At 40.4% G+C, this 27,925-nt stretch overlaps 1 protein-coding gene across 8 annotated transcripts in view; it reads left to right on the top strand.

Annotated features, from left to right (window-relative positions):
• Positions 1-27,925, top strand: part of CACNA2D1 (calcium voltage-gated channel auxiliary subunit alpha2delta 1) — a 689,818-nt gene that overhangs the window by 375,819 nt on the left and 286,074 nt on the right. For all 8 annotated transcript variants that reach the window (XM_030560557.1, XM_030560387.1, XM_030560113.1 and 5 more), the window contains one exon: positions 26,738-26,867. In XM_030560557.1, coding sequence (XP_030416417.1) covers positions 26,738-26,867 — 130 coding nt within the window. The remainder of the gene's footprint in view (positions 1-26,737; positions 26,868-27,925) is intronic.

Here is a 27,925-nt window from a genome sequence, read left to right as displayed (position 1 = left end):
AGGTACTAAGGCTTTGTCAAGTTGCTTCCTGAAAATGAGCTGCTTCCACACTTACCGAATGCGTTGCTGGGAGACGTGTCAAGTTTTTCCATGTCAAGGTTATTACAGGACAGTTTGATTCTAAACTGTGCTTGGGAAATGGGCTCCCTTTGATGCTCTCATTGGAATAATAAATTATCACCTGAAGGAGAAGGTGTTCTTCTTACACTCTATTTGAATTTGGGGGAGAAATCAGACACTATACACATACCACATTACTCCAAGCTATGCAAGTCTTTTTTTCTTTCCTCCCTTTTCCCCCATACCCAATGTATGAATATACATTTGGGGCTGTATGAAAAATACATGATAATGAGATATTACTATTCCCAGAGCTATCTCCTACCTGGGAAACAGTGTTATGAAATAATAATGGCAAGAGTGCTGCTATAGTCAATATCATAAGATGATGAGGGTGTTCATAATGTACAGAATCCTACCTTCAAGGCAGACGTGCATCAGAACAACACTGGAAGTCTCCCAATGGAGGCTAAAGTTTATGCCGCACTAAAGATCAAAATTCAACCCTTAAGCTAGTGCTTCATCATTTTAAGGGAATGTTACTTTCTTTGAGATCTTAATTTTATCAGAAACATCAGTGATAATAAAAAAATGTAATTGTTTTTGGGGTTTTTTTGGGTAGTCAGTCCTGAATGAACTTAGTGATAGGCCTCTCAGTGAAACAATATTTTCAGACAAAGTTATGTGTTGCCCAATTCTAGATGAAAATGTTATTTGTTGCAATATGTCACTTTGAATTGCACGAGTCACACTGAGTTTTGTTAATCATTTAGTTTTATGCCACATAACTAAATCTGACATAAATTATTATGTGGTTGATCTGAGGGTGAATCGGGGTTTGAAAATTGCAGGTTTTTCCAAGAAAGGTTGAATATAGTGTGACACTACAACTGATATTTTTCATGGTTGTATGATTATGATATGATTATGAAATAAGATGCAATTTGTACAAGATGAGTCATGTAAGGTGTCATTGGAAAAGTTCTGATTTGCTGAATGTGATTCTTATTTGTGTGCATGTATCGTTGTATCTAAAGTTATGAATATTGACTATGTATCTGTATTTCAAATGTAGTTACACCTGAGTGACATCATCATCGGTAGGCTAGATGCTTCCAGTCTAGCAGCTGGTTGGGAAGGGCCTATTCAAGGTAATGGGCCATTAAGAAAAACCATAGGCCTTAGGAAAAGCTTATCCCCCACCTGGTGAGCCTTCCTGGGAACGTTCGAGACAGCCTATAAGTAATGGCTGCTATGACTCAGCAAGATATGCAAGGGCATTTGACCAGACCACATGACACTGATCTCCATTTTGGGTACCTGTATTTTTCCACAAACTGGTCTGGGAACCAAGTTTGAAACAAAGGGTTCCCACCATGTGGAAAAGTTATAGAATGCAGGGAGTGACATTATTGGTTGTTCTTCACTCCCCCACAACTGAACACCTGAAAGAAGCTCCTAAAGAAAAGGACTTGAAATAAGGGTGAGGAGTCAAGCTGCAAAGCAAATGCAGCTTGTGCCTTGAGAATCTGCAAGCCTGCTTGTATCATCAGTCAGAGTGAGAAATTGTTAATTCATATCCAGACTTTCTAGTACTTTAGTACTTTAGTTTGCAGTTTTATTTATTTAAAAAGTAATCTGCTTTGATCTGTTTTCTCTCACTTAAAATCTATCTTTTGTACTTAATAAACTTGTTTTAGGTTTTAATCTAAACCAATGGCTCTCAACTGTAGTGATGGGAAGACCTCAGCTTGTATTGTGGATATTCCTCTCCACATTGAGGGAGAGGCTAACTATAAATTCATACTGATTGAGGTTTTGACAAGGACAGGATGGTACAGCTCTAGGATCTTGAGCTGGGGATTAATTTGCCCGCAGCCTCTCTATTGTTGGTTCGTACAGTGTTTCGCTAAAGCCTGCATGCAACTGCAGCTGGATTTGTCCCTGCCTGTGTGAATGCTGATGGGAGTGTAGGACCAGGAGCGGTCTATAGCCTGTCACAACAGCACAGTGCTGAGAGGGAGCCCAGGCTGATGAGTCAGAGGGCTCAGAGGGACCCCAGTTCCAGGTGGCACCCTAGGATGAGCCCATCAAATAGGACTTTGAAAGATTCTTTTATTAATAGGTTCAGAAATGAAGACCTCACATAGATTAGTATCTAAACAAAGTGTGTCCATATTGGTGAGTTTGATGTAAGAAAGTAAAAATCACTTTGCGTTGTGCTGACAGTTATGTTCAGAACCTAAACTTGTGTTGAAACTTGTATTACTTATAGTATTAAATGAAAGAAATTGCCAAATATAATCTTACAACAGTGCACTGTGGATTTGATAAGAAACTAACACTGGTAACTAATATATGACAATGTTACAAAATCAATTAAAGTATTCAAATTATAAATGAGACAACTGGGACAACAATCCAAATGATGCCTTACCAATGGAAAATGTACCAAAACTTGTAGCGAAGTGTTGGGTTAAGAAGTAATTTTGTTTTCCACTGGAATTTTGAAGTATTACTTTTATTCAAGGCATAATATCACAGTACCTTAAAGTTACCTTGAATATATTTTAAAGTCTACATTATGACTTTAGGTACAATCTTGAGCCAGGAGTGATGTGTAAATTGCACTGCTCGAGGATTGGCAGAGTCATTCCTCTGAGTCACAGTTCCTCCCCTTTTTCGTGTGTGTGTGTGTGTGTGTGTGTGTGTGAGTGAGAGAGAGAGAGAGAGAGGGCTATTGGCTCTTCTTCTCCCTAGAAAGCCTCCCAACATCCAGGTAGCCCCCCAGAAGTGGTTTGAGAGAGAATCCTATTCTCTCTAATCCAGTTAAGAACAGAAAGTAAGTGGAAGTAGTCTTAAGAAGACAGAGTCCAATGTAGACTTTCTCTATTTGCAGATGATTACGTCTGCTATCTTATTTATTCCAGTGCTGTCCTCTTCTCCATTTCTGTAAGCATTACCACTATAATCTACTGTTTCCTATACTTTCCATGAATAAAGATGTCAGCTACAGACAAGACATCAGACTTGAAACAATCCTTTATGTAACGCTTTTCAGACAGTACTTCTGCATCCAAGTCATGTCTTTCCAGGCATGTGCTGAATAGTAAGCAATCTCTGGGTTAGCTGCAGAAATAACTCTTGCCCAGTATGACTGCGAAAGGTCAACTACATTTCTGCTGTTTCAACTGTTCCTGCGTTCTCTCAGCAGGTTCCTAGCCTTTCAGCTCCCTTAATAATGGTCCAAGAAAAATTATCTCTTAGTTAATCCTAGAGCTCTGTCTTTTATTCTATTCATTATTTTTTAACTGTTTTTAATTCTGTGAAATTTTTATGTGAAGAGACCCATTGCTCAACTCCTTCAATAATTTCAAACTAGACTTCAGCTGACTTTTCCAGTTCCTTAATTATGTCCTGTGTCTCTTTCAGACATTTGCATGAGCTTTGGCAACGTTTTGAGGTAGACCCTTCTGTCTTTTTTGTGCTTCTCTGCTCATGTCTAATACTTTGGTAAAGTGTCTTAGTGAACGTCTTTCTTCTAACTAAGCGACAAAGAGTTCTGTGGGACCTTATAGACTAACAGATGTATTGGAGACTAAGCTTTTGTGGGTGAATACCCACTTTGTTGGATGCATGTAGTGGAAATTTCCAGAGGCAGGTATAAATATGCAGGCAAGAATCAGTCTAGAGATAACGAGGTTGGTTCAATCAGTTCTGGGCGCCACATTTCAGGAAGGGTGTGGACAAACTGGAGGGAGTCCAGAGAAGAATGACAAAAATGATTAAAAGTCTAGAAAACATCACCTATGAGGGAACATTGAAAAAATTGGGTTCATTTAGTCTGGAGAAGAGACGACTGAGAGAGGACATAACAGTTTTCAAGTATGTAAAATGTTGTTACGAGAAAGGGGAGAAAAATTGTTTTTCTTAACCTCTGAGGATAGGACAAGACACAATGGACTTAAATTGCAGCAAGGGACGTTTAGGTTGGACCTTAGGAAAAACTTCCTATCTGTTAGGGTGGTTTTGCGCTGAAATAAATTACCTAGGGAGGTTGTGGAATCTCCATCATTCATTGGAGATTTTTAAGAGCAGGTTTGACAAACACCTGTTAATGTCTAGATAATACTTAGTCCTCTCAGGAGTTCAGGGGACTTGACTAGACAACCTCTCAAGGTCCCTTCCAATCCAATGATTTTATGCTCCATGTGTAACTTGTGGGATTTGTACTTATATTGGTATTATCTATTGGTTTGCTGTTTGGGTATTACAGTGCAAACAGCCAGAGTATATAGCAACAATAACATCAGCGTGAACCGATGAGATAAAGTTTCTACTATTACTATTAACAACACTGGAGGCTAGTAAAATTGAGGAGGGGGAGATGGGACCAGCCAGGAGCATGCTGCAAACAGTACTAGAATCGGACTAGGGACAGCTGAAAACAGCAATGCATTATGAGATGGAATCAGGATTCAGGTGAAGACTGTATATGGTGCAGGACAAAGACGTGAGGATCAGTTAAAGAACTCAAATTTGTAACTATCCAAATTCAATTGGTTTTAATGTTGGTTTTATAGCTAAATATCAGTGAAGTACTTTGAGAATTTAGCACTTTGTATTTGCTGGGGATCTGGTCAATGAATCATAACAAAAAAGAGAGTTCTGCCATTTTTTTTTCAGTAAAAGCAGGATTGGGCTCTAGATTGGAGCTTTGGTTTGACATCTATCTGTTGCATATCCTAATTTATCCAAAATACTTTGGGCTGGAAACCTCACAAGATCAGACATTCTCAGTAGACGTTCAGCAAGACTGGGCATACTTTTTTTTAGATTGCACTAGATCTCGTTGAATACCTTATGAGATCTCAGTACAAGAAGTTCCAAGGAAGATAGGAAATACAAAGGGAATTGTGTTTTTGTTTTGTTTTATAATAAAAATAATCAAATGGATCTTTTCTGACCTTACAAAATGGTTTAGTTTTGGTTTTAGACGAAGTAACAGTTTATTTTATTCAGATCATGTCATCCACTATAGACTATCAATCATCCCACTACCAAAGCCAAAGACGCTTCAGCAAAATATTAGGCATGAGCAGAGAGGCAGAAAAAGAGACAGAAGGATCAATCACAAAATGTTGCCAAAGCTCATACAAATGTTAGAAAGAGACACAGGAACTTTCTGGAGAAGTCTGCTGAAGTCTAGTTTGAAATTGTTGAAGGAGTTGAGCAATGGGATTCTTCTCATAAAACCCCCAAGATTCAGATTCCTTGAGTCTCACAACAAAGGGGAATAAACCATTTCCCTTCCCCCTCCTCCCCTCCTACCAGATTTCCCTGCCCTGGGTTCCCTAGGAGATAACCCTGCTTCAAGTCCTTGAAACACAAGTACTGGGAGATCATATCTCTCTCTCCCCTCACCCAGAGGGTATGCAAAGTCAGGCTCTGTAACTCTAACACAAAGAGATGTTCCCCCTCCCTTCGTTTCTTAGCCTTAACCAGTGAAAAACACTTAAACAGGTCTTAAAAAGAAAGCTTTATATAAAAAGAAAGAAAAAGACATAAAATGGTCTCTGTATCAAGGTGACAATATACAGGGTCAGTTGCTTAAAGGAAAAAATAAATAAACAGCCTTATCCAAAAAGTATACATTTTAACACATTCCAGCAACTACACACATGTAAATACAAAAGAAAACAATATAAACCTATTGTCTTACTATCCCTGTACTTACAACTTGGAAACAGAAGATTAGAAAGCCTGGAGATAGAAAGATCACTCTCAGAGCCCAGAAGGAGAACAGACCAAGAACACAGGACTCACACCCAGAACTTCCCTCCATCCAGATTTGAAAAAGTCTTGTTTCCTGATTGGTCCTCTGGTCAGGTGTTGTTTGTTACCCCTTTCCAGGTGAAAGAGAAATTAACCCGTAGCTATCTGTTTATGACACTACCCCATGAGCATCCCTTACTTGAGCCCCCTTACTTCCCTCAGGAGGCCATCTATGGTGAGGAAAGCAAACTCCATGAGTTTGCATGCAGAGGCCCCGGGGTAGTGGCTGGAGCTTTGACTCTGCTTCACCAACAAACCAGTTAGCTCAACAAATCGTGATTGGGATTTGCTTGCTAGTGTGAAGTGTATGATAAATAATGATGTCAGGGCATCTTGATCTGAATATAGTAAGGATATAGAATGGTGACCCACAGCCCTTCTTTTCAGTCTCCTTATTGTGCACCTTGCTGTTGTCAGTGTGTCCAATCAGCTTACACAGTCTGGCCTGGAAAATGTAAAGCACTCTGGACTTGGTGAGAAAAGGAATGAGTATATCTGTGAGCGAGAGCCAGGAGGGAGATAGCTGGCTGCCAGGATAGGCAGTGCCAGCAGAAAAGATACTGCCAGTGAAGCAGGCAATGCTTTTATCTACAGTGCCTAGGAATTGGTTTTAATTATATAAAATGTATCATGAAGAGACCTTCATCAGTCTTGCTAGTTGCATTGTGACTGTCCCAACTCAGATCTGCAGAGAATTGTCTTGCACTTTAGTGGATATACTATTGTGGTTGGGAAGACAAGTTGCGATTTAAGGGTTATGATTTTTTAAGTTGTGTTGTGCTCAACACTTTACATTATGGAATGACACTATAGAATCAGGACTTAAACTTGCTATTGAGTTTTGCCTGAGAAAATTTTTAACAGTGGACTTTAAAGGGGAAATTGTCTTACACAGATTTGTACATAATTAGGCTTTGTGCAGTGAACGCTGTTTTTATTTTGGAGAATGGGATCCAGCAATTCACAGGTGGCTGCTAAGCTTCAACTGAGACCTCTGTAGCTGCTGTTCCAGGCTAAAAACTGAAAAACGGACTGCAGGTGGTGTGCACCACCGTGCATGGGCTCATGAGTTTTTACTGGATCCATTTAAGTTTTGCACCGGTAGCCCCTCCATATTGGCCTATGTGGGATCAGCATAGAAACCCCTCTGTGGTGTAAATGTTATGTAGATGTGCCAGCTACTGCGCCTCTGCTTCAACATCTCTGAGAATAAGGGCTATGCATCTTGCTCTCCACACCTGGGAGAGTTTCACCAATAATAAACACCTTTCAAAAGTTATCATTTCTGTCTCTCTCAAGTCTATTTTGTCCAAACACCAGGATAATCTTACACATAAAAGGAACATAACATCCTTGTTTACCTGCTGTTGAAATTCCTCTATGTGCATCTACATTCATCTTTTCAAAGGGGCAGTTTGTGCTCCGTCTGTACTTGCCTGTCTTAAAACTCCTACAGTTATTGTGTAAATGTCTAGCTCTAGCACCTTTTCCCAGTGTAGTCTGAATTGCTGATAAGCTGCTGTCTAGGCAGGTGTAATTGCTGCTGCAATTTAGCACTTTCATATCAGCTCTCCTTTGATTGCTGCTATGCACTTTTAATTTAGTTGAAAATGATCTTATTCCTCAAAGTCATTCCTCAACATCAGTTGTCCTGTTTCTCAGCTGTGGAAATCACGCCTATGAATTTTAGTCTCCTGCATCTCAGACTAAATTGCTACTGGCTGTTAGGAAAACAGTGCTTAATCTTTTGTTATTAAGTAAGCACGCTCCTGGCTTTTGATGCACCATTTAAAATAAACAAAATGGTTCTTGCTTGCAAATATATTATTTACTATACCGTTGGGAAGAGGAAAAATCTGACCTAATAGATCAACATTTTTATTATACTCTTTACATGGTTTTGCTTTGGAAGATGGCAGAAAAGTTTTAGTTAGTTTCAATTTTTAAAAATAAAGGTTTTCAACATGTACAGTAAATTCAGCTAGCTAAAGTGTCACTTTAATTGTTGGGAAAGATAAGCACATTGCATGTGTCTGTTGAAAAATAAATAGATTAAATCCTGAATTTCTACCTGGATGACTTCAATATCCAGTTTTAAACCTTGAAAAGAATTGTTTGTGATAAGCCTAAAATTCTCTATGCTTTTGTATTAGAGCTGTCGATTAATTGCAGGTAACTCACATGATTAACTAAAAAACAATTAATTTAAATTAATCACAGTTTTAATTGCACTTGTAAACAATAGAATACCAATTGAAATTTATTAAATATTTTGGATTTTTTGTACATTTTCATATGTATTGTATTCTGTGTTGTAATTGAAATCAGTGTATATTTTTATTACAAATATTTTCACTGCAAAATGATAAACAAAAGAAATATTATTTTTCAATTCACCTCATAGAAGTACTGTAGTGCAATCTCTGTCGTGAAAGTGCAATTTAGGGTACGTCTACACTACAGGATTATTCTGATTTTACATATACCAGTTTTGTAAAACAGATTGTATAAAGTCGAGTGCATGCGGCCACACTAAGCACATTAATTTGGCGGTGTGTGTCCATGTACCGAGGCTAGCGTCGATTTCCAGAGCGTTGCACTGTGGGTAGCTATCCTGTAGCTATCCCATAGTTCCCGCAGTCTCCCCTGCCCCTTGGAACTCTGGGTTGAGATCCCAGTGCCTGATGGGGCAAAAAACATTGTCGCGGGTGGTTCTGAGTACAGCCTCACCTCTCCCTCCGTGATAGCAGCGGACAACCGTTTCGCGCCTTTTTTCCTGGGTGAACTGTGCAAACGCCATAGCACAGCAAGCATGAACCCTGCTTAGATCAAGACCGCAATCGTGGACGTTGTAAACACCTCATGCATTCTCATACAGTCTATGCTGAACCAGGACATGCAAATCGAGGCGAGGAGGTGGCGGCTATGGCAGAGCAGCGACGAGAGTGATGAGGACATGGGCACAGAATTCTCTCAAACCGCGGGCCCCTGCACTTTGGAGATCCTGCTGGTAACGGGGCAGGTTCTAGCCATTGAACGCCGATTTTTGGGCCCGGGAAACCAGCACAGACTGGTGGGACTGCATAGTTTTGCAGGTTTGGGACGATTCGCAGTGGCTGCGAAATTTTGGCATGCGTAAGGGCACTTTCATGGAACTTTGTGACTTGCTTTCCCCTGCCCTGAAACGCCAGAATACCAAGATGAGAGCAGCCCTCACAGTTGAGAAGCGAGTGGCAATAGCCCTCTGGAAGCTTGCAACTCCAGACAGGTACCGGTCAGTCAGGAATCAATTTGGACTGGGAAAATCTACTGTGGGGGCTGCTGTGATGCAAGTAGCCAAAGCAATCATTAAGCTGCTGCTACGAAAGGTTGTGACTCTGGGAAACATGCAGGTCATAGTGGATGGCTTTGTTGTAATGGGATTCCCTAACTGTGGTGGGGCAACAGATGGAACCCATATCCCTACCTTGGCACCGGAGCACCAGGGCACCCAGTACGTAAACCGCAAGGGGTACTTTTCAATGGTGTTGCAAGCACTGGTGGATCACAAGGGACATTTCACCAACATCCACGTGGGATAGCCAGGAAGGGTTCATGATGCTTGCGTCTTCAGGAACATTACTCTTTTTAAACGGCTGCAGCAAGGAAATTACTTCCCAGACCAGAAAATAATAGTTGGGGATGTTGAAATGCCTGTAGTTATCCTGGAGGACCCAGCCTACCCGTTGATGCCATGGCTCATGAAGCCATACACAGGCAGCCTGGACAGTAGTCAGGAGCTGTTCAACTACAGGCTGAGCAAGTGCAGAATGGTGGTAGAATGTGCATTTGGCCGTTAAAGGTGCGCTGGCGCACATTACTGACTCGCTCAGATCTCAGTCAACCAATGTCCCCATTGTTATAGCTGCTTGCTGTGTGCTCCACAATCGCTGTGAGAGTAAGGGGGAGACCTTTATGACGGGGTGGGAGGCTGAGGCAAATCACCTGGCCGCTGATTTCGTGCAGCCAGACACTAGAGCGATTAGAAGAGCACACCAGGAAGCGATGCGCATCAGAGAAGCTTTGAAAACGAGTTTCATCATGGGCCAGGGTACGGTGTGACTGTTGTGTTTGTTTCTCCTTGATGAATGCCCCCTTGATTGACTCATCCCCTGTAAGAAACCCACCCTCCCCCTTTGATTACAGCTTGCTTAAGGAAATAAAGTCACTATTGTTTAAAAATCATGAATTCTTTATTAAAAAATCATTATAAAAAGAGGGAGAGAACTGACAAGGTATCCCAGGTGTGGTTTGGGAGGAGGATAGGAGGGAAGGAAAAGGTCACTAAAAATATTTCAAAGTAATCACAGCTTTTTGGTTGGGCTGTCCACGGGGGTGGAGTGGGCGGATGCACGAAGCCTTCCCCCATGCGTTCTTACACGTCTGGGTGAGGAAGATATGGAACGTGGTGAAGGTGGTTATACGGGCTGCAGCGGCACTCTGTGACCCTGCTGCTGTTCCTGAAGCTCCACCAGACGTCAGAGGATGTTAGTTTGATCGCACAGCAGCCCCAGTGTTGCATCCTGCCACCGCTGATCTTCCTGCCTATACCTCTGATCTTCCTGCTGCCACCTCTCATCTCGAGCATCTCTCCTCTCCTCACGTTGGTCCCTCCTGTCCTCACGTTCACTGGCATCTTTCCTGTAACTTGATACCACGTCCTTCCACTCATTCAGATGAGCTCTTTCATTGTGGGTTATTTCCATGATTTCCGAGAACATTTCGTCTCGCGTCTTTTTTTTCCTCCGCCTTATCTGAGATAGCCTTCGGGATGGAGTAGGGAGGCTTGAAAAAATTGCGGCTGCATGAGGGAGGTAAAAAAGGGAGAGAAGTATTTAAAAAGATACATTTTACAGAACAATGCTTGTACTCTTTCACAGTGAACAACACTATTCACCTTACATAGCACATGTGATTTCACTACAAGGTCGCATTTTGCATCTTAATATTGAGTGCCTGCGGCTCTGGTGTTAGAGATCTCACAGACGCAGGTCCGGGCAGCAGAATCAGCTTGCCTGCGGCCATGGTAAGCCATTGTCTTTCGGCTTCTGCAGCCTTCATATACACAGTGCCCTCCTTTCCCAAATACCAAGCAAATCCTGTTCAGTGCTGCTTCTTTCCTGTTAACATGCAGCAGCAGAAACCACCCCCGCATCCAATTCTCTGGGATGATTGCTTTACCCCTCCCCCTACCGCGTGTCTGGTATCATGGAAGATCACTGCTAATCACCCCCCTTCTCCCCTCACTGTGTGGCTGGTAGCAGGGAAGATCCCTGCTTGCCAAACGCGACAAAGCTCGGCGCCATTACCCCCCCTCCACTCCCCCTGCTTGGCTACCTGCAAGGAAGGAGTTCTTTTAAGCAACAGGCAAACAGCCCAGCAGGAATGGCCATCTCTGTCCCCTTAATAAAATTCCTGAATTTCAACCAGGTTACCATGAATGATATCAGTCTCCTGAGGATAACACAGTGAGATAAAGAACGGATGTTGCTTGAATGCCAGCAATCACCAGGACCATACGCAGCTAGGCTTTGTCATGCAATGATACCAGATTACTTGCTACATGCATGGCGTGGTCAAGAGTCCTACCATGGTGGACGGAATAAGGCTGCCTTGCCCAGAAACCTTCTGCAAAGGCTTTTGGAGTACCTACAGGAGAGCTTCATGGAGATGTCCCTGGAGGATTTCCGCTCTATCCCCAGACATGTTAACAGACTTTTCCAATAACTGTACTGCCTGCGAATGCATCCCAAGTCCTCAGGGCAAATCAATCATTAAAAAATGCTTGCTTTTAAACCATGTTTTATATTTACAAAGGTACACTCACCAGAGGTCGCTTCCATGGCTTCATTGTCTGGGCTAGTGGCTTGGGAGGGCTGGGAGGGTAATTCTGTCTGGGTGAGAAAAAGCTCCTGGCTGTTGGGGAGAACGGAGTGCTATGTGCTCTCTGCAAGCTCATCCTCCTCTTCCTCCTCCTCATCTTCCCCGTCCGCAGAATCCTCAGCCATGGCTGAGATTACCACCCCCACCTCGAAATCCACAGACAGGGTTGGGGTAGTGGTGGCAGAACCCCCTAGAACTGCATGCAGCTCAGCGTAGAAGCGGCATGTTTTCGGCCCTCCCCCGGACCTTCCGTTTGCTTCTTTGGTTTTTTGGTAGGCTTGTCTGAGCTCCTTAACTTTCACACGGCACTGCACTGAGTCCCTGGGCCTTTCTCCATCATAGCCTTGGAAATTTTTTCAAATGTTTTTTCATTTCGTCTTTTGGAACGGAGTTCTGTTAGCACAGAATCCTCTCCCCGTATAGCGATCAGATCCAGTACCTCCCGTGCGGTCCATGCTGGAGCTTTTTTTCGATTCTCAGGAGACTGCATTGTTACTTGTGCTGATGAGCTCTGTGTGGTCACCTGTGCTTGTGAGCTCTCCACTCTGGCCAAACAGGAAATGAAATTCAAAAGTTCGCAGGGCTTTTCCTGTCTACCTAGCCAGTACATCCGAGTTCAGATTGCTGTCCAGAGTGGTCACAGTGGTGCACTGTGGGATACCGCCCGGAGGCCAATACCATCGATTTGCAGCCACACTAACCCTAATCCGATATGGTTATACCGATTTCAGCGCTACTCCTCTCTTCGGGGAGGAGTACAGAAACCGGTTTTAAGAGCCCTTTATATCGATATAAAGGGCTTCCTGTGGACGGGTGCAGCGTTAAATCTGTTTGACTCTGCTAAAATCGGAATAAACATGTAGTGTAGACCAGGCCTCTCAAATGTAGATTTTTTTGTTACATAACTGAAGTCAAAAACAAAACAATGAAAAGTTTTAGAGCCTGCAAGTCCACTCAGTCCTACTTCTTGTTCAGCCAATCTCTCAGATGAACAAATGTGTTTACATTTACAGGAGATAATGCTGCCCGCTTCTGGTTTACAATGTCACCTGAAAGTGAGAACAGGCATTCTCATAGCACTGTTGTAGCCGGCATTGCAAGGTATTTACATGCCCAGATATGCTAAACATTCATATGCCCCTTCATGTTTCAGCCACCATTCCAGAGGACATGTTGATGACACTTGTTAAAAAAAAAATGTTAATTAAAGTTGTGACTGAACTCTGTGGGGGAGAATTGTATGTCTTCTCTGTTTTACCCACATTCTGCCATATGATTCATGTTATGGCAGTCTCGGATGATAACCCAACAAATGTTCATTTTAAGAACACTTTCACTGCAGATTTCACGAAACTCAAAGAAGGTATCAGTTTGAGATTTCTAAAGACAGCTACAGCACTCAACCCAAGGTTTAAGAATCTGAAGTGCCTTCCAAAATTGAGAGGGATTAGGTGTGGATCATGCTTTCAGAAGTCTTAAAAGAGCAACATTCTGATGCGGAAACTACAGAACCCGAACCACCAAAAAAGAAACTCAACCTTCTGCTGGTGGCATCTGACTCAGATAATGAAAGTGAACGTGCATTGGTCCACTCTGCTTCAGATTGTTATCGAGCAGAATCCGTCATCAGCATGGATGCACATCGCCTGGAAGGGTGGTTGAAGCATGAAGTGACATATGAATCTTTAGGGCATCTGCCATGTAAATATTTTACTACGCTGGCTACAACAGTGCCATGAGAATGCCTGTTCTCACTTTGTCACTCAGGTGACATTGTAAACAAGAAGCGGACAGCATTAACTCCTGCAATGTAAACAAACTTGTTTGAGCAATTGGCTGAACAAGAAGTAGGACTGAGTGGACTTGCAGGCTCTACAATTTTACGTTGTTTTTATTTTTGAATTCATGTTTTTTGTACATAATTCTACATTTCTAAGTTCAACTTTCATGATAAAGAGAATGCACTACAGTACTTGTGTTAGGTGAACAGAAAAATACTATTTCTTTTGTTTTTTTACAGTGCAAATGTGTCATCAAAAATAAATATAAAGTGAGCACTGTACACATTGTATTCTCTGTTGTAATTGAAATCAATATATTTGAAGAAGTATTCTATTGTTTAACAGTGTGATTAATCGCGATTAATTTTTTAATCTCTTGACAGCCCTATTTTATATACATTATTTTAATAGTCTTTTCGTAAGCATTAGTGATAGCAATGACCATATTGTATTACTTAGTTCAGGGCCATTCCTACACATATGTATGTGAGTAATTTTAAACAGATGAGTGGACCCACTGAACTCAGTAGACTAATCACATCAGCAAAATGACTCTGTGCATACTAATTTGCAGGTTTCAGACCTTTCTAGTAGGCCATCAGTCAGTTTGGGATAGTTACATCTTCAAGACACTAAACTGGGACTTCACTAACCTGTGTTTTGCCACAGGTTTCCTATATAGTCTCCAACAAATTACATACAAACTTTCTAAAATGACCATTGATTTTTGTCCATTCTTTTGAAAATTGTGTCCTTAAACCTCTCTGCCTCAAATCTTCCATATGTAAAATAGTGTTGTGAGTTTTACTTTGTTAATGTTTTGCAGGCCCACATATTGCACTTATGAATATCGTGGAAATGTCTATAAATAAATAAACCACTTGTCAGTGAGTTTAGCATCAAAGATTCCTTGACAGCTAGAGATTACAAAATGCTGACATATTTGAAATTGTTCCATGAAAATATTAGTTGCTGTATCCCTATCAACTTCTATTTTTAACAACAAAAAAAAGAAAAAATATGTAATTTTTTCAATCGTGTATTACTAAATGATTTCTTAGCCCTCAAAATATTTTCTTGAGTATCACTACCAAATAAAATAATTGGTGGCTAGTCATGGAAATGATATTCTCTTTTTCGATACAAGTAATACATCTGTTATTATGAAGCGCCACCTGGGTTTAGGTATAGAGTGGTAGGTGGGAATATTGGGTTCTAGTCAGAGTACTGCCAGAGTTTTGCCAGTAACTCACTTTGTGATCTTAAGCAAGCTACTTAGGGCAATGTTCTCAAACTTAAAATTAAACTTTAAACAATCAAGTTTGCACCACTTGCACCAAATAGTTTTGTGCCTTAGATTTACCTATCGGCCAACTTTTAAGGATATCTAGCTCATAAGAAGCTTTAATTGGACCTGTTTGGAGATTTTCGATCAGAAAACATTCAGACATAAAATACCCTTTTTGTAAAAATTGAAAGGGTCATCTTGAGTTTCTCAACTGGAAAAAAAATATCAAAAAAAATCATCAAAATGGTTGAAAAATCACGTCAATGTTTTCTAAACTAAAAATTGTGGGTTTTCATTTTGAAGTGACTTTAATTTAGAAATTAATTATACTAAAAAAAAGGCTTTTTTAAAAAGAAAGAGGTCAAAAAAAAAAGAAATTATCCCAAAAAATATTTCAGTTTTTACTAGAAACAATTTTTTTTCCCCCAGATTTCAACTTTGTCCCAATTCGGGATGGGAAAAAATGTCAAAATCTCATGGAATGGGGAAACTGTTTCTTGCCCAGACCTATTTAACATTGAGTTCTCTTTTCTATTATTGTGATAATCCTGGACATAAAAAAAGAGTTAAAATGTCACTTTAACACTTAATCTGCAACTGTGATCAGGTGCAAAATGTTCAAAAACCACTTAAATGACTTAGGAGCTGCATCTTATTCCCAAAAGTGACACAGACACTCCAGAACCCAATTCCCATGCATCCCATTAGTTATGGGAATGATACATCTCATGAGACGTAGGCTTTTAAGGCCCAGATCCGTAAAGGTATGCGGGCCTTGCTCCACTCAGCCTTGCAGCTTAGTGGAATCTTCAGGTCCAAATTAGGTTCCCGGACTCCCTATAATATTCATGGAGAGAGTAGGATGCCTAAGAAAGAGATCCTCAAAGCCAGCTAGCTGAGTGCATGCCACCTGAGCTAGCCAGGAGTGAAATGCTGATTTGCTCAGTGGGGAGATGTGATGGGCTTAAGCGGCTGACTTGGTGCATCAGGTAGATTGTCAGGAGATAGGCGCCTCTGTCTGCTTGCAAACTTATCCAAGTCAAGCCAGCTGCTTAGATAGCCCATATCCTAGCAGCTGAAATTGCGTCTCTCTGCATCTCATTCTGTCTCCAGCTTGAGCGAGGGTTCCAAGGTGTTGTTAGCTGTGGGGCAGTGTCGGGGCTGAGGTGGCTTTGTGAATAACAACTGGCAGAAACTTAGGCACCTACAGGGTTTGGCAGCAGCTGAGCAGCAATTTTGAGATTGTTACTGGTGCCTAATAGCAGATTTAGGCACCTAAATGCATCCAAGGCTTAGAATCTGAGTGCCTAACTCCTTTTTGGAAATGAGACTTAAAGTGCTTACTATAAAGGTTACCCTAGACCTTATTTGAGCCATGCAAGTAGAAATAGATCATTGCTCCCTCCTACGACTATTTAAGGGTTAACCATAATCTAACCCATTGTAAATCGGCAGCTGCAATATACTTTTAAACAGCCCTAGTTCTTGCATAGCTTTATAACTGTTAAATATGTGTTGTATATTAACAATTCTTCACTGGCATTTTCTGTAATGCAATTTTTCAGCTGCAAGAACATTTCTAAATACATGTAGAAGGCTGTGACAAAAGTGTAAATGGTTTTACTCTGTGTATGTGTGTGTGTGTGTGTGTGTGTGTGTGTGTGTGTGTGTGTGTGTGTGAGAGAGAGAGCGAGAGAGAGAGAGAGAGCGCAAGTGTGAGTGGGGGACTATATGCCTTTATTGAGCTACAGTAAAATTCTGAATACAATCCCATGCTTCTGTCTACTGCAGGCTCTTGATATAGCTCTGGCAAAAAAGAATGATTGCATAAAATAAAAAACACATTCTGCTCTGAATTTAATCACTGATACTTATTAAAACAATTTGTTAGACAATGTAGACAAATCTGACCCTAAGCACCCCTGTATGGTCTGCACTGCAGCCCAGAATGTGACAAGAACTTAAACCTAAGAATATGGTTAGGCAGACCGCATGACTCAGGATGTGGGAAGATGGTCTTTCCATCTGCAGAATGGTCAATCTGTCGTATTCCATAAGCCCTTAATTCATTTAAAATATACACTGAATTATTTTCAGTGCTTTTAAAGTTGCTTTATTCATCTTAAATACTTGTTTAAATTAATTATTGCATGCCAAAAAGAGAGTAGATTATTAAAAACAGTGAATCAAGCTTAGGTAATTGTTTTGCAGATATTTTTAATATCTCGATTTAATATAAAACTGCAGTATGCTATCAAATTTTAACAAGTCTTACTTGATAGGATAATGTTTATTTGAATAATTATTAGGGCTGGTCAAATTATTTATTATAAACTACTTATTTGGCTTTTGGTCCTATTTCTGTTTGTATATTGTTCTTGAAGAGATCCCAATTTGTGTAAATTTGTTCATTATATTGAGTTCAGTAAATGATCTATGCAAGCAAATTTCATCCTATGGATAAGTGCAGATTGTTGATATTCACCCATTATTTGATATTCATTATTCATCTAAAATCAAATGGTATTCTTACAGGTCCTTGATTGGCTGGCCTATTCTTTATTTAGTTTTTGAACCGACCTGAATCTAGCAATATTGTATCATGAAATGAATTTTGTTTTTTGATTGACTGAATCATGGCTCCAGGTTTGAAATTCACTTTCCTAGAACGTACATGAGAACAAAACTTTGCTTTTAGGAGTCTTCATGAGAACCAAGACCAAAAAAGATTACAGTCATGGTGTAACTATTGCAGTCACCTCATGTGATTGTCCCCTGGCTGGGTGTGTGTCTGCAATTCTCTCAGCTTATGGTGACCCGTCAGCTGTTTCTGAGGTGGGTTTCTGTGACTCAGCCCTCCAGCCCAGTCACACGCAGTTCATAGGTATGCAGACCTATTAGACCCTTTCCAGGGTAACAGGGCCTGTCTCAATGGTCTCTGTCCTGTCCTTATATGTAGCCCTATCCCTAGGCTCAGTGCTCAGTCAGTCCTTCAGTCTCAGTCCCTTCTGAGCTGCCTTTCAAAGCCACTTCTCCACTCTCTTCTGGAGCCATCTCCTTTGATCCCAGCCCTCCAGCTGAGCCACCACCCAATATTAGTTCATTAGATCTCCCTCCAGGGTATATCAAAATTCAGTAATTGTTGACCCCCTTTGGGATATTCAGTCCCCTCTCTGGGCCTGGTACAACTTCCTCCTCAGGGAGCCTGTGCCTGGTGGGTGGACCCAGGCCCATGGACTACTCCATGCCTCAACCCAGAGATCCTGTAAATAGTAGTCACCTGCTTCTTTTCTTTAAGTCTGCTGCTGTTACTGGTCCCTGAGCCACTTTCCATGTGGCCCATTCACCTTCACCCTTACCTCAGGGCAATCTTTTTTTTGAGACCCAGCAGCTAGCCAGGAACTTCGTCTTGCTCCCCCAGTCCCTGCCAGGCACTGCTCTGTCTCTGGTACTCCAGCTCCTTCAGCCAGCCAGGAACACTATCCTTGCTCTTCCAGCTCCAAGCAGTAACTGAACTTCTCTAGCCTTGTAGCCCTTTTTATATGAGCCTGCTGGTTCCTGATTAGCTGTTCCCCTACAGCTCTTCTGTAGGCCACCCAGAGGACTCACCTCAGCATGGTGCCTCAGGGCCTAGTACACCCTGTCACACAGGGTCAAACCTAAATTGTATTTGAATTTCCATAAATTTTGAAATTTTTCCCCCAGTCTAAACCCAGCTCATATAATTGGGTGTTAATTATTTTCAGGGACAGATTTGAGGGATGGTGATTGCATGTAATAATCATAAAACTTGAAGACCTATCTGAGAATAATATTTGTTTTACAAATCTATTTTAAAAAACCAAAACCAAATTAAAAAAAACAACACCTTGAGATTTAACAGCAGGTAATTCTGAAAATTCTGGGCACCTAAAATTTGACTGTATACTTATGTAATTTAAAAGGAGAAGACACTTTAATGGTGTTCATATTACTTAATGGCTTATGCTAATAATATTTTTCTTTAATGCATAAATGTGTCAATTAAAGGGTACGGTGAAAATTACCACACATGCCACTCCCTAGCAAAAGATTTGGATATGATCTTATGTTTCTCTTTATTTGATTAATAAAACATATTTGTTGAGATTTAAAAACTAAGTAATAGACACATCAATATATTATATGAATAAGTGTATTAGGAATTCTAAAGTAGTGCTGTCTGTTAACTCCATGTTTGTGGAGTTATAATTATGAGGAATAAGCCATTTTCGCTAAAACAAGAACCACTGAGAATTCCAAACTCTAAATTCAGTCTGAACAGAAATTGTAGCTAAAGTGTATTTGTCTATTTGTTTATTCGTTTCAATTCTCATAAGCTTTTCATTTACTGGCTCTAGCAGTGTACTAATATGTGAGGATAAAAACAACTCTTGAGGCATCCAATGGAGCCAGAAGCTCTGGAAATTTCTCAGTTCTTTACTTTAAAAATTTCCAGTTTTTGTCTTCTGAACACAGAAGTTCAGAAAACTTTTTTTTCCACACATGATCTGGATTACTCAAACTACCAAGCAACTGGAGGTGTACCTATCAGCCCTCCGAAAATCATTTTATTTCCAGAACGGACTATAAATATATATGTTTAAACTGTATTTTAAATGATTACAAAGCAACCTTTAGAATTTCCTTTTATGATGCAGCATATTGCATAATTTGTAGTAAAAGTATAGAGATTCTGCCTATCTCTTGGTGTAAGGTTGTCTGTCTCTGTGGTATGTGAGCTCTCAGATTGTATTAAATATCTGCATAGCTAGCCTTTGTCAGACTACATAGACATCATGTGATTTACTCTTGTTCTTAAAGACAGGGACATGCTGAAGTGTCTTGCTTAATTAGGGCCTAAGGGTGGATCCTGCAAACTCTTGCTCCTGATATTTATTGTTGTTGTCATATATTATTCATATTGTGATTGGGCCAAGAAGCTCAAGACAGGTTTGGTCCCACTGTACTAGGCTTTGTAGTAACACCTACGAAGAAAGGACCTGAAATAATTTATAGTCATAGGCCTTAATTCTGCAATTGATTGGGACACAGAGATACCTGCATGGGCCCCATTGAAATCAAACAGGGTGAGGTAAATTGCAAGATCAGGGCCTAGGAAGTCAATGGCACATTTCTCTTGAGTAAGCAAAACGTGCATGGAAAAGATTTGCAGAACTGACCCAGTTTCAGACAGACCGTAGAATTCAGGCCAATGTTGAGCAGTCAGTGTCATTACACATCTCGTATAAGTGCATGTGTATCTACGGGATTATCACTGGAAAAACATTCTAGAAAAAATGGGTATGAATGAATGGCCTGATGGAAAAGGGGAAGCAAGGAATTCCAAGCTTTATCTTTAGCATGGTAGAAGCCATCAAGATGAGTGGATCAGAAATGCAAAATGAGCATATAGGAGGCTGAGATGGTTGGAAGGAGTATAGCAGTGAGAGAGATTGAAAACCACTGCTTTATTTCATCCTCTTTTTCATATATTTTGCATTGAGGTGCGTACCCCTTTGGGAATCTTAGACCTAGTCTGCAGACCTCCAGAGGTCCACGGCTCATAGGTTGAACACCACTGTTCTGTGGTAAAGACAACCTTCTGTGAACCCCTTAGACATAGTCTGTGGACAGACCACAGGTTGAAAGCCACTGAAATAAAGAAAAATTGTTGGTAAGAATTAAGTGAAGCAGAAGCTTGAAAGTGAAGATGGAAAACTTGTGCAAATCCTGAAGACTTCTACGGGAAGAGAGAAAGAAGAGAGTGACACAGAATAGCATCATTTACTCCTCTAAATTTATATCGCCATTCTTATGATTGAATTCTGTCTCCTACATCCAGTCTGTGATGTTACTCATAAGAAAGAAAGTTTTGCAGCCATACAAAACATATTCTCTAGACAGCAAAATCATGTGAAATTATTAGGTGTGTCAATCCCTGTCCATGCCACACAAGCACAACAGTTGTCTGGAATTATAATTTGTCTTTGGTTTGGATTTGCATCTGTTTAGCAGCTAATAAAGCTTATTCCACCTTTCATAGCATACATCTACCCTGTGCCATTTTGCATCTGTGTTAAATCTTTTATGATTCTTCAAGAGTAACTTTCTTGGTGTGCATCTGTAAGTTAAAGAAAACAATTCAAGAGTAATTGTTTTTGTTTCAGTTATGTGGTATTTTTCAAACTACAGTTCTATTTTTAGGCTATCTGTTGCTAACAGCTATAAGAAGCAGGAATCAAAAAATATTTTAATGTATCTATGGAAGGATATTTTGGTTTATCACCCTCTTAATGCAGTCTACTGGATTTTTGATGGAATACAGTATAAACTCTTATACACAGATCTTAAAATTATTAAAGCATTTAATAGCAGAGGAGGGAAAAATCTACTCACCTTCCTGTTACTATCATGATGAAAGAGCAAATTATATTTTACTCCCCTATCTAAAACAAATGAAACTTAAAAGTAGTCAAAACCTCACCCCGCTCTCCACAGGTGAGTGGGAAAAAGTTTTCTAGAGGTGTCTGTGTTTTGTCTATATCTGTAGTTCTGTAGGTTTGTTTTCTAGATAGGTCTCAATGCCACCCATTACCATAATATCTGAGCACCTTATGTGCCTGAATGAATTTGCATTCATGATAACCTGGGCGAAGTGGGGAAGATAGTATCTCTAGTTTACATATGGGTTACTGAGTCACATAGGCCCAGATCCACACAGGGACTTAGGTGCCTAAACCCCAGATTTAGATGCCACTGCAATGCACAAAACCCCCATTTGAATGCTGCATAACCCTGACTAAACTCACTAAGCACCCAAAGTTTCACTCTTTATATGCTTATGTTTCTGTCTCTGGGCATGCGTGCAATCTCTCACTCTAGACATCCAGATGATTAAAACCCAACATAATCTTCAAACCAGGGAGAGAGAGATGGGAAAACAACTATCTACCTGCAGATTGTGGTCCATTCAAAATCCAGCTGGAGGAGTTTGTGGTGGCTCCCTTATAACTTTTACTTACTGGTTAGAGCACTCACTCAGGGTGTGGGAGACCAGGTTCTAGTTTCCCTTGACCTGATAAGGAGAGAGGATTTCAGTACAGTGTCCCACCTCTCAGGTGAGCGACCTAACCAGTGAACTATGGGAGATTCTTATTCTGGCTCCCACATTTTCTTCTGTTGAAGCTGTTCCACTATGGAAAAATAATTCAGCAGTCATTGGGTCCAAGATGAATGAGAGTGACTCTGTAGCTGAGTGGTCAAGGCATTCACCTGGGTGGCAGGAGACAAGGGGCCAGTCCTCTTGCTCCTATGACCATTTAATTGTGTTTCCCTAGTGGAATAGCTTCAACAAGAGAGCCTGAGAAAGGGCCATATCAGAGTAACCCATAGCCCACTGCTTAGGGCACTTTTCTTAGAGGTGAGAGGATTTGAACAGGAAGAACCTTTCTTATCAGGCAGAGGGGAAATTAACTCAGGTCTCCTACCTTCCAGGGGAGTGTTTTAACCACTGGGCCAAAAGTTATAAGGGAGACACCACTGTTCCCTCTTCCAGCATTTCTTGGAAGAACAGCTGACACACCCAAGTGTGCCTGATTCTGAGAGGGATTACCAGCTGTGTATCACTGGCAGAGATAGACACCTACCTGCAGCACAGTCGTAGGGACCTAAGTTCGTGGAAAGAGTGGGGTTTAGGATGCACCATTCTCATTGGCATCTCCCATTGGTTAGCTTAGGTGTGTCCCTGCCTAGCATGCTGGTTTTTGTGGATACCATTCTTCAGCACCTATTTCTCCCCAGACATTGTATAGGGAGTTAGGCTCCTAACCCAGGGTTTGTGGATTCCAGTGATTTTTCACAGTGTCTAAAAGTTAGGTGTTGCAACGCTCAGTGTTATAACCAATGTATACATGTCTTCATAGAGTTTAAGGGCCTGATTGCTGGGTGGGGGGAATGGGGAGATAGGGGTGGAGTCTCCAGTTTACTTCAGATCAAGCCGTAAGCAACTTGGTCAAGGTCACAAAGAAGGTTTATGGCAGAATCTGTATTTCCTGAATCTTAACTAAATACTTTAGTCACAACATCCACGGCCCTCTCTTCTGGTGCTGAACTGTGCATGCATGGGGAAAAAAATGTATTTCTTAAAGTTAATGTCCTAAACTGGTACAAATGTGAATTGAAAGGAGAAACGGATGGTATCTGCTAAACAGGGCAGGGAGAAATTGGTCTGGAGATTTATTTCAGAGAAATAAGTGAGAGATTTTGCTGACTGTCAGTGGTAGTAAGAATGTAATTCAATAAGTGTAGGCCGAGTTCGAATAGATGGAAAATTAATCTTCAGCTTCTGTCTCCTCTGGGATTTTTCTGTGCCATTATTGATTGCATTTCAAGCTCCTGCCTCAGGAGAGAAATTGGTTGGAGTTAGATTTTAATTGTATTCACAAGCTACATTAGATTACTTTCCTTCACAATATATGTGCTTTGTGGTATGTTTTTGAAAACAAAAGTTGGTCTGGATATTAAAAATGTAACCAATACATTCTTAGTTCTCTCATTGTCATTGTGTGATTAATATGTTAATGAAAATACACTGGGCTTTTTTTTTTTTTTAATGTCATGGACAGTGTTATTCTGAGTCTACATTATTCTAATTCAGATGTATTTTTCAGGGGGAACTGGTAAATTCCTATTAATTACTGATAAACCATTATAACAACTGGATTTTGTCAATTAGTGACTAGGAGTGAAATTTATCCAGTTTGGAAGGACCCAAGCACCATTTAAACCACTTGGTAGATTGTGGACGGGAGATATAGGCATATTTGTTGGGCAGTGGGGTCTGGGTTGTAACCATTGTCATCACAGTGGCTCTCTGTGCCAGCCCAGAAAAGGTCAAAAGAAGGCACTTGAAGGCAGACTGCTGGTGCATTTTATGTGAATCCTTTGGACCCAGTCCCTTGCATTGCGGGGCCACAGAGACTGTGATCACAGCCATGCATGTGGTGAGGGAATCTTAAGTGAGTTGAGGGAAGTGAGTGAATGAACTCTCAGATCTATGTAGTTCTCCCTTTGGACCCATGGAGCACAGACAGAAAAGATCACATACCCTGGCTTGATGATCTCTACAGCCAGAGTTCTCATCTTGGGGAAGAGTGCTGGTAGGAGTTTCAGGGTCTTTGGGGCTAGAGCTTCTGTGAAAGCATAAGGCCCCTGTGTGATAGCACAACGTGGGAGTGGACCTGCAACCTCTTCTCCATTCCAGGTGGGTGAGACGTGGGCAGGCTAACTCCACCTCTATCCCAAGAGAATAATAGGAGAGGAACAAAGAGAGATTACCTCGCCTAGAGAACCCTCTGGGATGTGTGCCTTCCCCCCTTGGCAAGACGCAATCATCTGAGCCTGTATTTGCAATCAACGATTCTAATATCTCTTACTCAGAACTGAATTGAATCCTTGCAGAAAAGATATTGCAGAGATTCATGTTCAGCAGAATACAGAGTTTTCATAATCTTTCCAGTGAAATATGAAAGCTCGCTCTTGGGAGCACTACTTTTATGGAAAACAGACTATAGTGAAGCTTTGAAAAAACCCCACAAACTCAAAACAAATAATCTTTGTCGAGAAAGAGGTGAAACACTACATGGTTCTGGCATTTTATAGTGGTAATGTGGCTTGATGGCCCCCAGCATTTTTTTCTGAGCATGTCAGCATAGAGTTTGAGACTGTTAGTGCTGATCTCCAAAATAAATGACAGTGCTAGGTATTTTTGGTGATTTGTTTAATCAAACGGTTTGCAGGCATGAGAGAAATTTTCTCACATCAACAACCTGTTGTTGGGATCTCATTTACAGAGTTAGTCTAGCTCATTAGTTTGGACAGAATGAGGCCAGAAAATAACTTACAACCACCACACCAAAATTTGCTAACTGTTAGGTGGCGTTTCAGACTTGGAAACGCTTACACTGCCCCGTAATTGAAAAGCAGGAATTATGGTAAAACATTAATTGAGCCAGATTACATTGTGTCTAGAGCGATGTTAATGTTCCATCATTTTGAACCATAAACAAATACAGTAATCTATAAACAATCACTGTTTTTGGATCTAGTATGATTGTTTAAAATCTAGATATAACACCAAGAACTTCTTACTGAGACTCCTGTTTTCTTAAAAGGGGGTGGATAGTGTGTTAAACTGAAATGTGTCGTGCAACATTGTGCAGATGTATCCTAATGTATCTACTTTCCTGGTTTTAACACTAAATTCCATCACCAAAAAAAAAAGAGAAAGTTCTATGTACAATGTACAAGGGCTAGACTATAAACAATTTACAGCTGCTGACATATGTTAGTCCATTGACCTGAAGTCCATTGGACTACCTGTGAAAGTAAATGCCGATCAATGTGAATATGTCACCATCTGGCCCTAAATAGGGACTAAGGATTGTAACGTGTTCTGCACATTTTACCTAGTCATGTAAATTCTGACTGGGGCTTATGTGGATACCCAGATCAGACAGGCGTGTTAGGAGCCTCCTGACATCCTTGCGCTGCCTGAAGAGAGACGGACAGAATCACTCTCTCTGCACTTAGGAGATCATAGGACTGCTACCCTCTACTGCTCTCCCAAAGAGGGTGAGTGGAGGAGGCAAGAACGTGGTTGTTTCTCTGCTCTGGCCAGCAAAACTGGCTTTTCAGAGAGCTGTCAGCTGCATGCCATAAAAATAGCCAGTATTGGGCTGCCAAGACTCTCTTCCCCCAGGAGCTCTGGCAGGCATTCTGTCTTCCAAAGTACAATACCTCCCAGCTTTCCTGCTGAAGCAGTGAAATGTTACACTCACCTGTATTTACGATCAAACCTTTAACTAGTAGTGCATTAGGACAAGTCGTAGGGCAGCTGACGAGATGATAGCAGGGGGGTTGGACTAGATGACCTCCTGAGGTTCCTTCCAACCCTGATAGTCTATGATTCTATGATATTTCAATGGCTATAATATTTCAATCAAGCCATCCTACGGTTGCCTTGATATTTGGTTGAGTATGATTAAATACTACAGTGATGGACAGCATAGAAATGCATCACTGATAATCTAAAGACAGTTATGTTCGACTGGTTAAAATCTGTATTATTCTTAAAAACATAATATATCTTACAAAATCAGTATATTTGTGTATAATACTAAAAATAACAATATAGCAATACTTTATTTTTATATTTATTATTGCTGTTCCAAGTAGTTAACTTTTATGGTGAGTTTTAAAAAAAATCCTGTGAATACTTATATCATGTTCCTTTCCTTTTCTTCTCTTGTTATAGGCCAAATGAGCCATTTATGTAAAATCTACTTATGAAATGCACAACACTGTAGCAATTTAGGATTTCCAATCTGCAAAATAATTTCCTAATAGGAATATGGAAATAAATCGTATTTACACTTTTCCACCTACAGCTTTAGAATGAGCTTGTAGCTCTAATTTATTGTGAATAAGTACCATGCAATAAAATTAAATGCTCTTGCACTGCATTGTGTGTGTATCTGTTTTCCTTATATATATATATATTAAACATGAATCTTGGTGTATAGTGCTGGTTTCACCTTTTCTATATGTTAGTTTTAATTCCATTGAGTTTAATGGAGGATCTCTTGGTTAAAACCAGCGCAAGAGAGGATAATGCTGTGTGTGTGTGTGAGAGAGAGAGACAGAGACATATACACACACCTAGCTATTAGAGAGAGATTATGAGTCTATTCTGTGCCAAGAGCAAATGTGAATAAAATTGTACTTAACATAGATTTTAATGTTTTGTCCATTAAATGTTTTTCCTTTAAAGTCTGAAAAGAATGAGACTGAAACTGGAAGCCAGAGAATCAGACCAGTGTTTGAAGATGATGCTGTTTTTGGGCGACAAATATCTTACCAGCATGCAGCAGTCCACATACCAACAGATATCTATGAAGGCTGTAAGTAACATGTGAACACATGGTTTTATAATTATAAGCTTAATATGTGCACCCCATTCATAAAAGTAAATAGATGTGTGCCTATTTTTCATTTGTGTTTATATCTTTTTGAATGCTTTTCTTTTAAAGAGCTTCACATATGGTACATTAGGCATGATATTCCTATTATGAGCTAGAAGAAGCCTTATTTAGTTTATCAACTATGTGAGAGAGGCAAAGATCTGCTGAGAGAAGATCTGAATTTGGGAAATGGATCAGGGAGCAGGAACTGAGAAAGTAAATTCTTGTGAATGTCCTAATTTTCTCCTCCATTCACTCTTTGTGCTGTTTTCTCATTTAAACTATTCTCGACAGCTCTTCCTTAGATGGTTTCAGCCTCAGGCAGAGATGAGCACTGAAAACATCTGAAATATTCCAAAAGCATATACAGTTCACTGAAATAGCATGCTGTTCAATATGGTAGTACTTGTACTGCATGTAGCTTATCTGAACCACTTTTTGGTAGACCAGACCTTTAGCAGAGGGTGTCGAATGAGTTCTCTTCAAACCGAGCCAGTACAGGAAACAATAACACTCAAGTTTCCAAGTAAATAATTACAACAATTGAAAATTCAGTATTAAATTCTCTCTCAAAATAGAATATTTTCTTGCATGAAACTTCATAAAAAGTTCCGATATGGAGCAGGAAGACACAAAAGAGATGCTACACACATATAGAAGTGCCTGCAAAATTATAAAAGGAGGGATCTGTCTTTTAGTTCTGTAGTTAGCACTACTCATTTTTATTCTTTAGACTTTTCTACTCTGCCAAAATCTCATCAACAGGAATGAGACTCTAATCTGACCTGTATTACTTTAAAATTCAAAGTCATCATTGTGTATCTGCATCTGTAAATGACATAGGAGTGAAAATGGAAATGTCAACAGGATTGGGGAGGAGGGAATTATAATGACTGGTATTCCTCATATGGTGTGTCTGAATGACACAGATTTAGAGGATTATTCTGGGATTCTGACTTTAATAAATGCTAAAATTCATTTTAATTAAGGATTAAAGT

The sequence above is a fragment of the Gopherus evgoodei genome, chromosome 1, assembly GCF_007399415.2.
Source record: "Gopherus evgoodei ecotype Sinaloan lineage chromosome 1, rGopEvg1_v1.p, whole genome shotgun sequence".
NCBI classification, from domain to species: Eukaryota; Metazoa; Chordata; order Testudines; family Testudinidae; genus Gopherus; species Gopherus evgoodei.
This window is presented reverse-complemented; position numbering and strand designations above follow the sequence as displayed.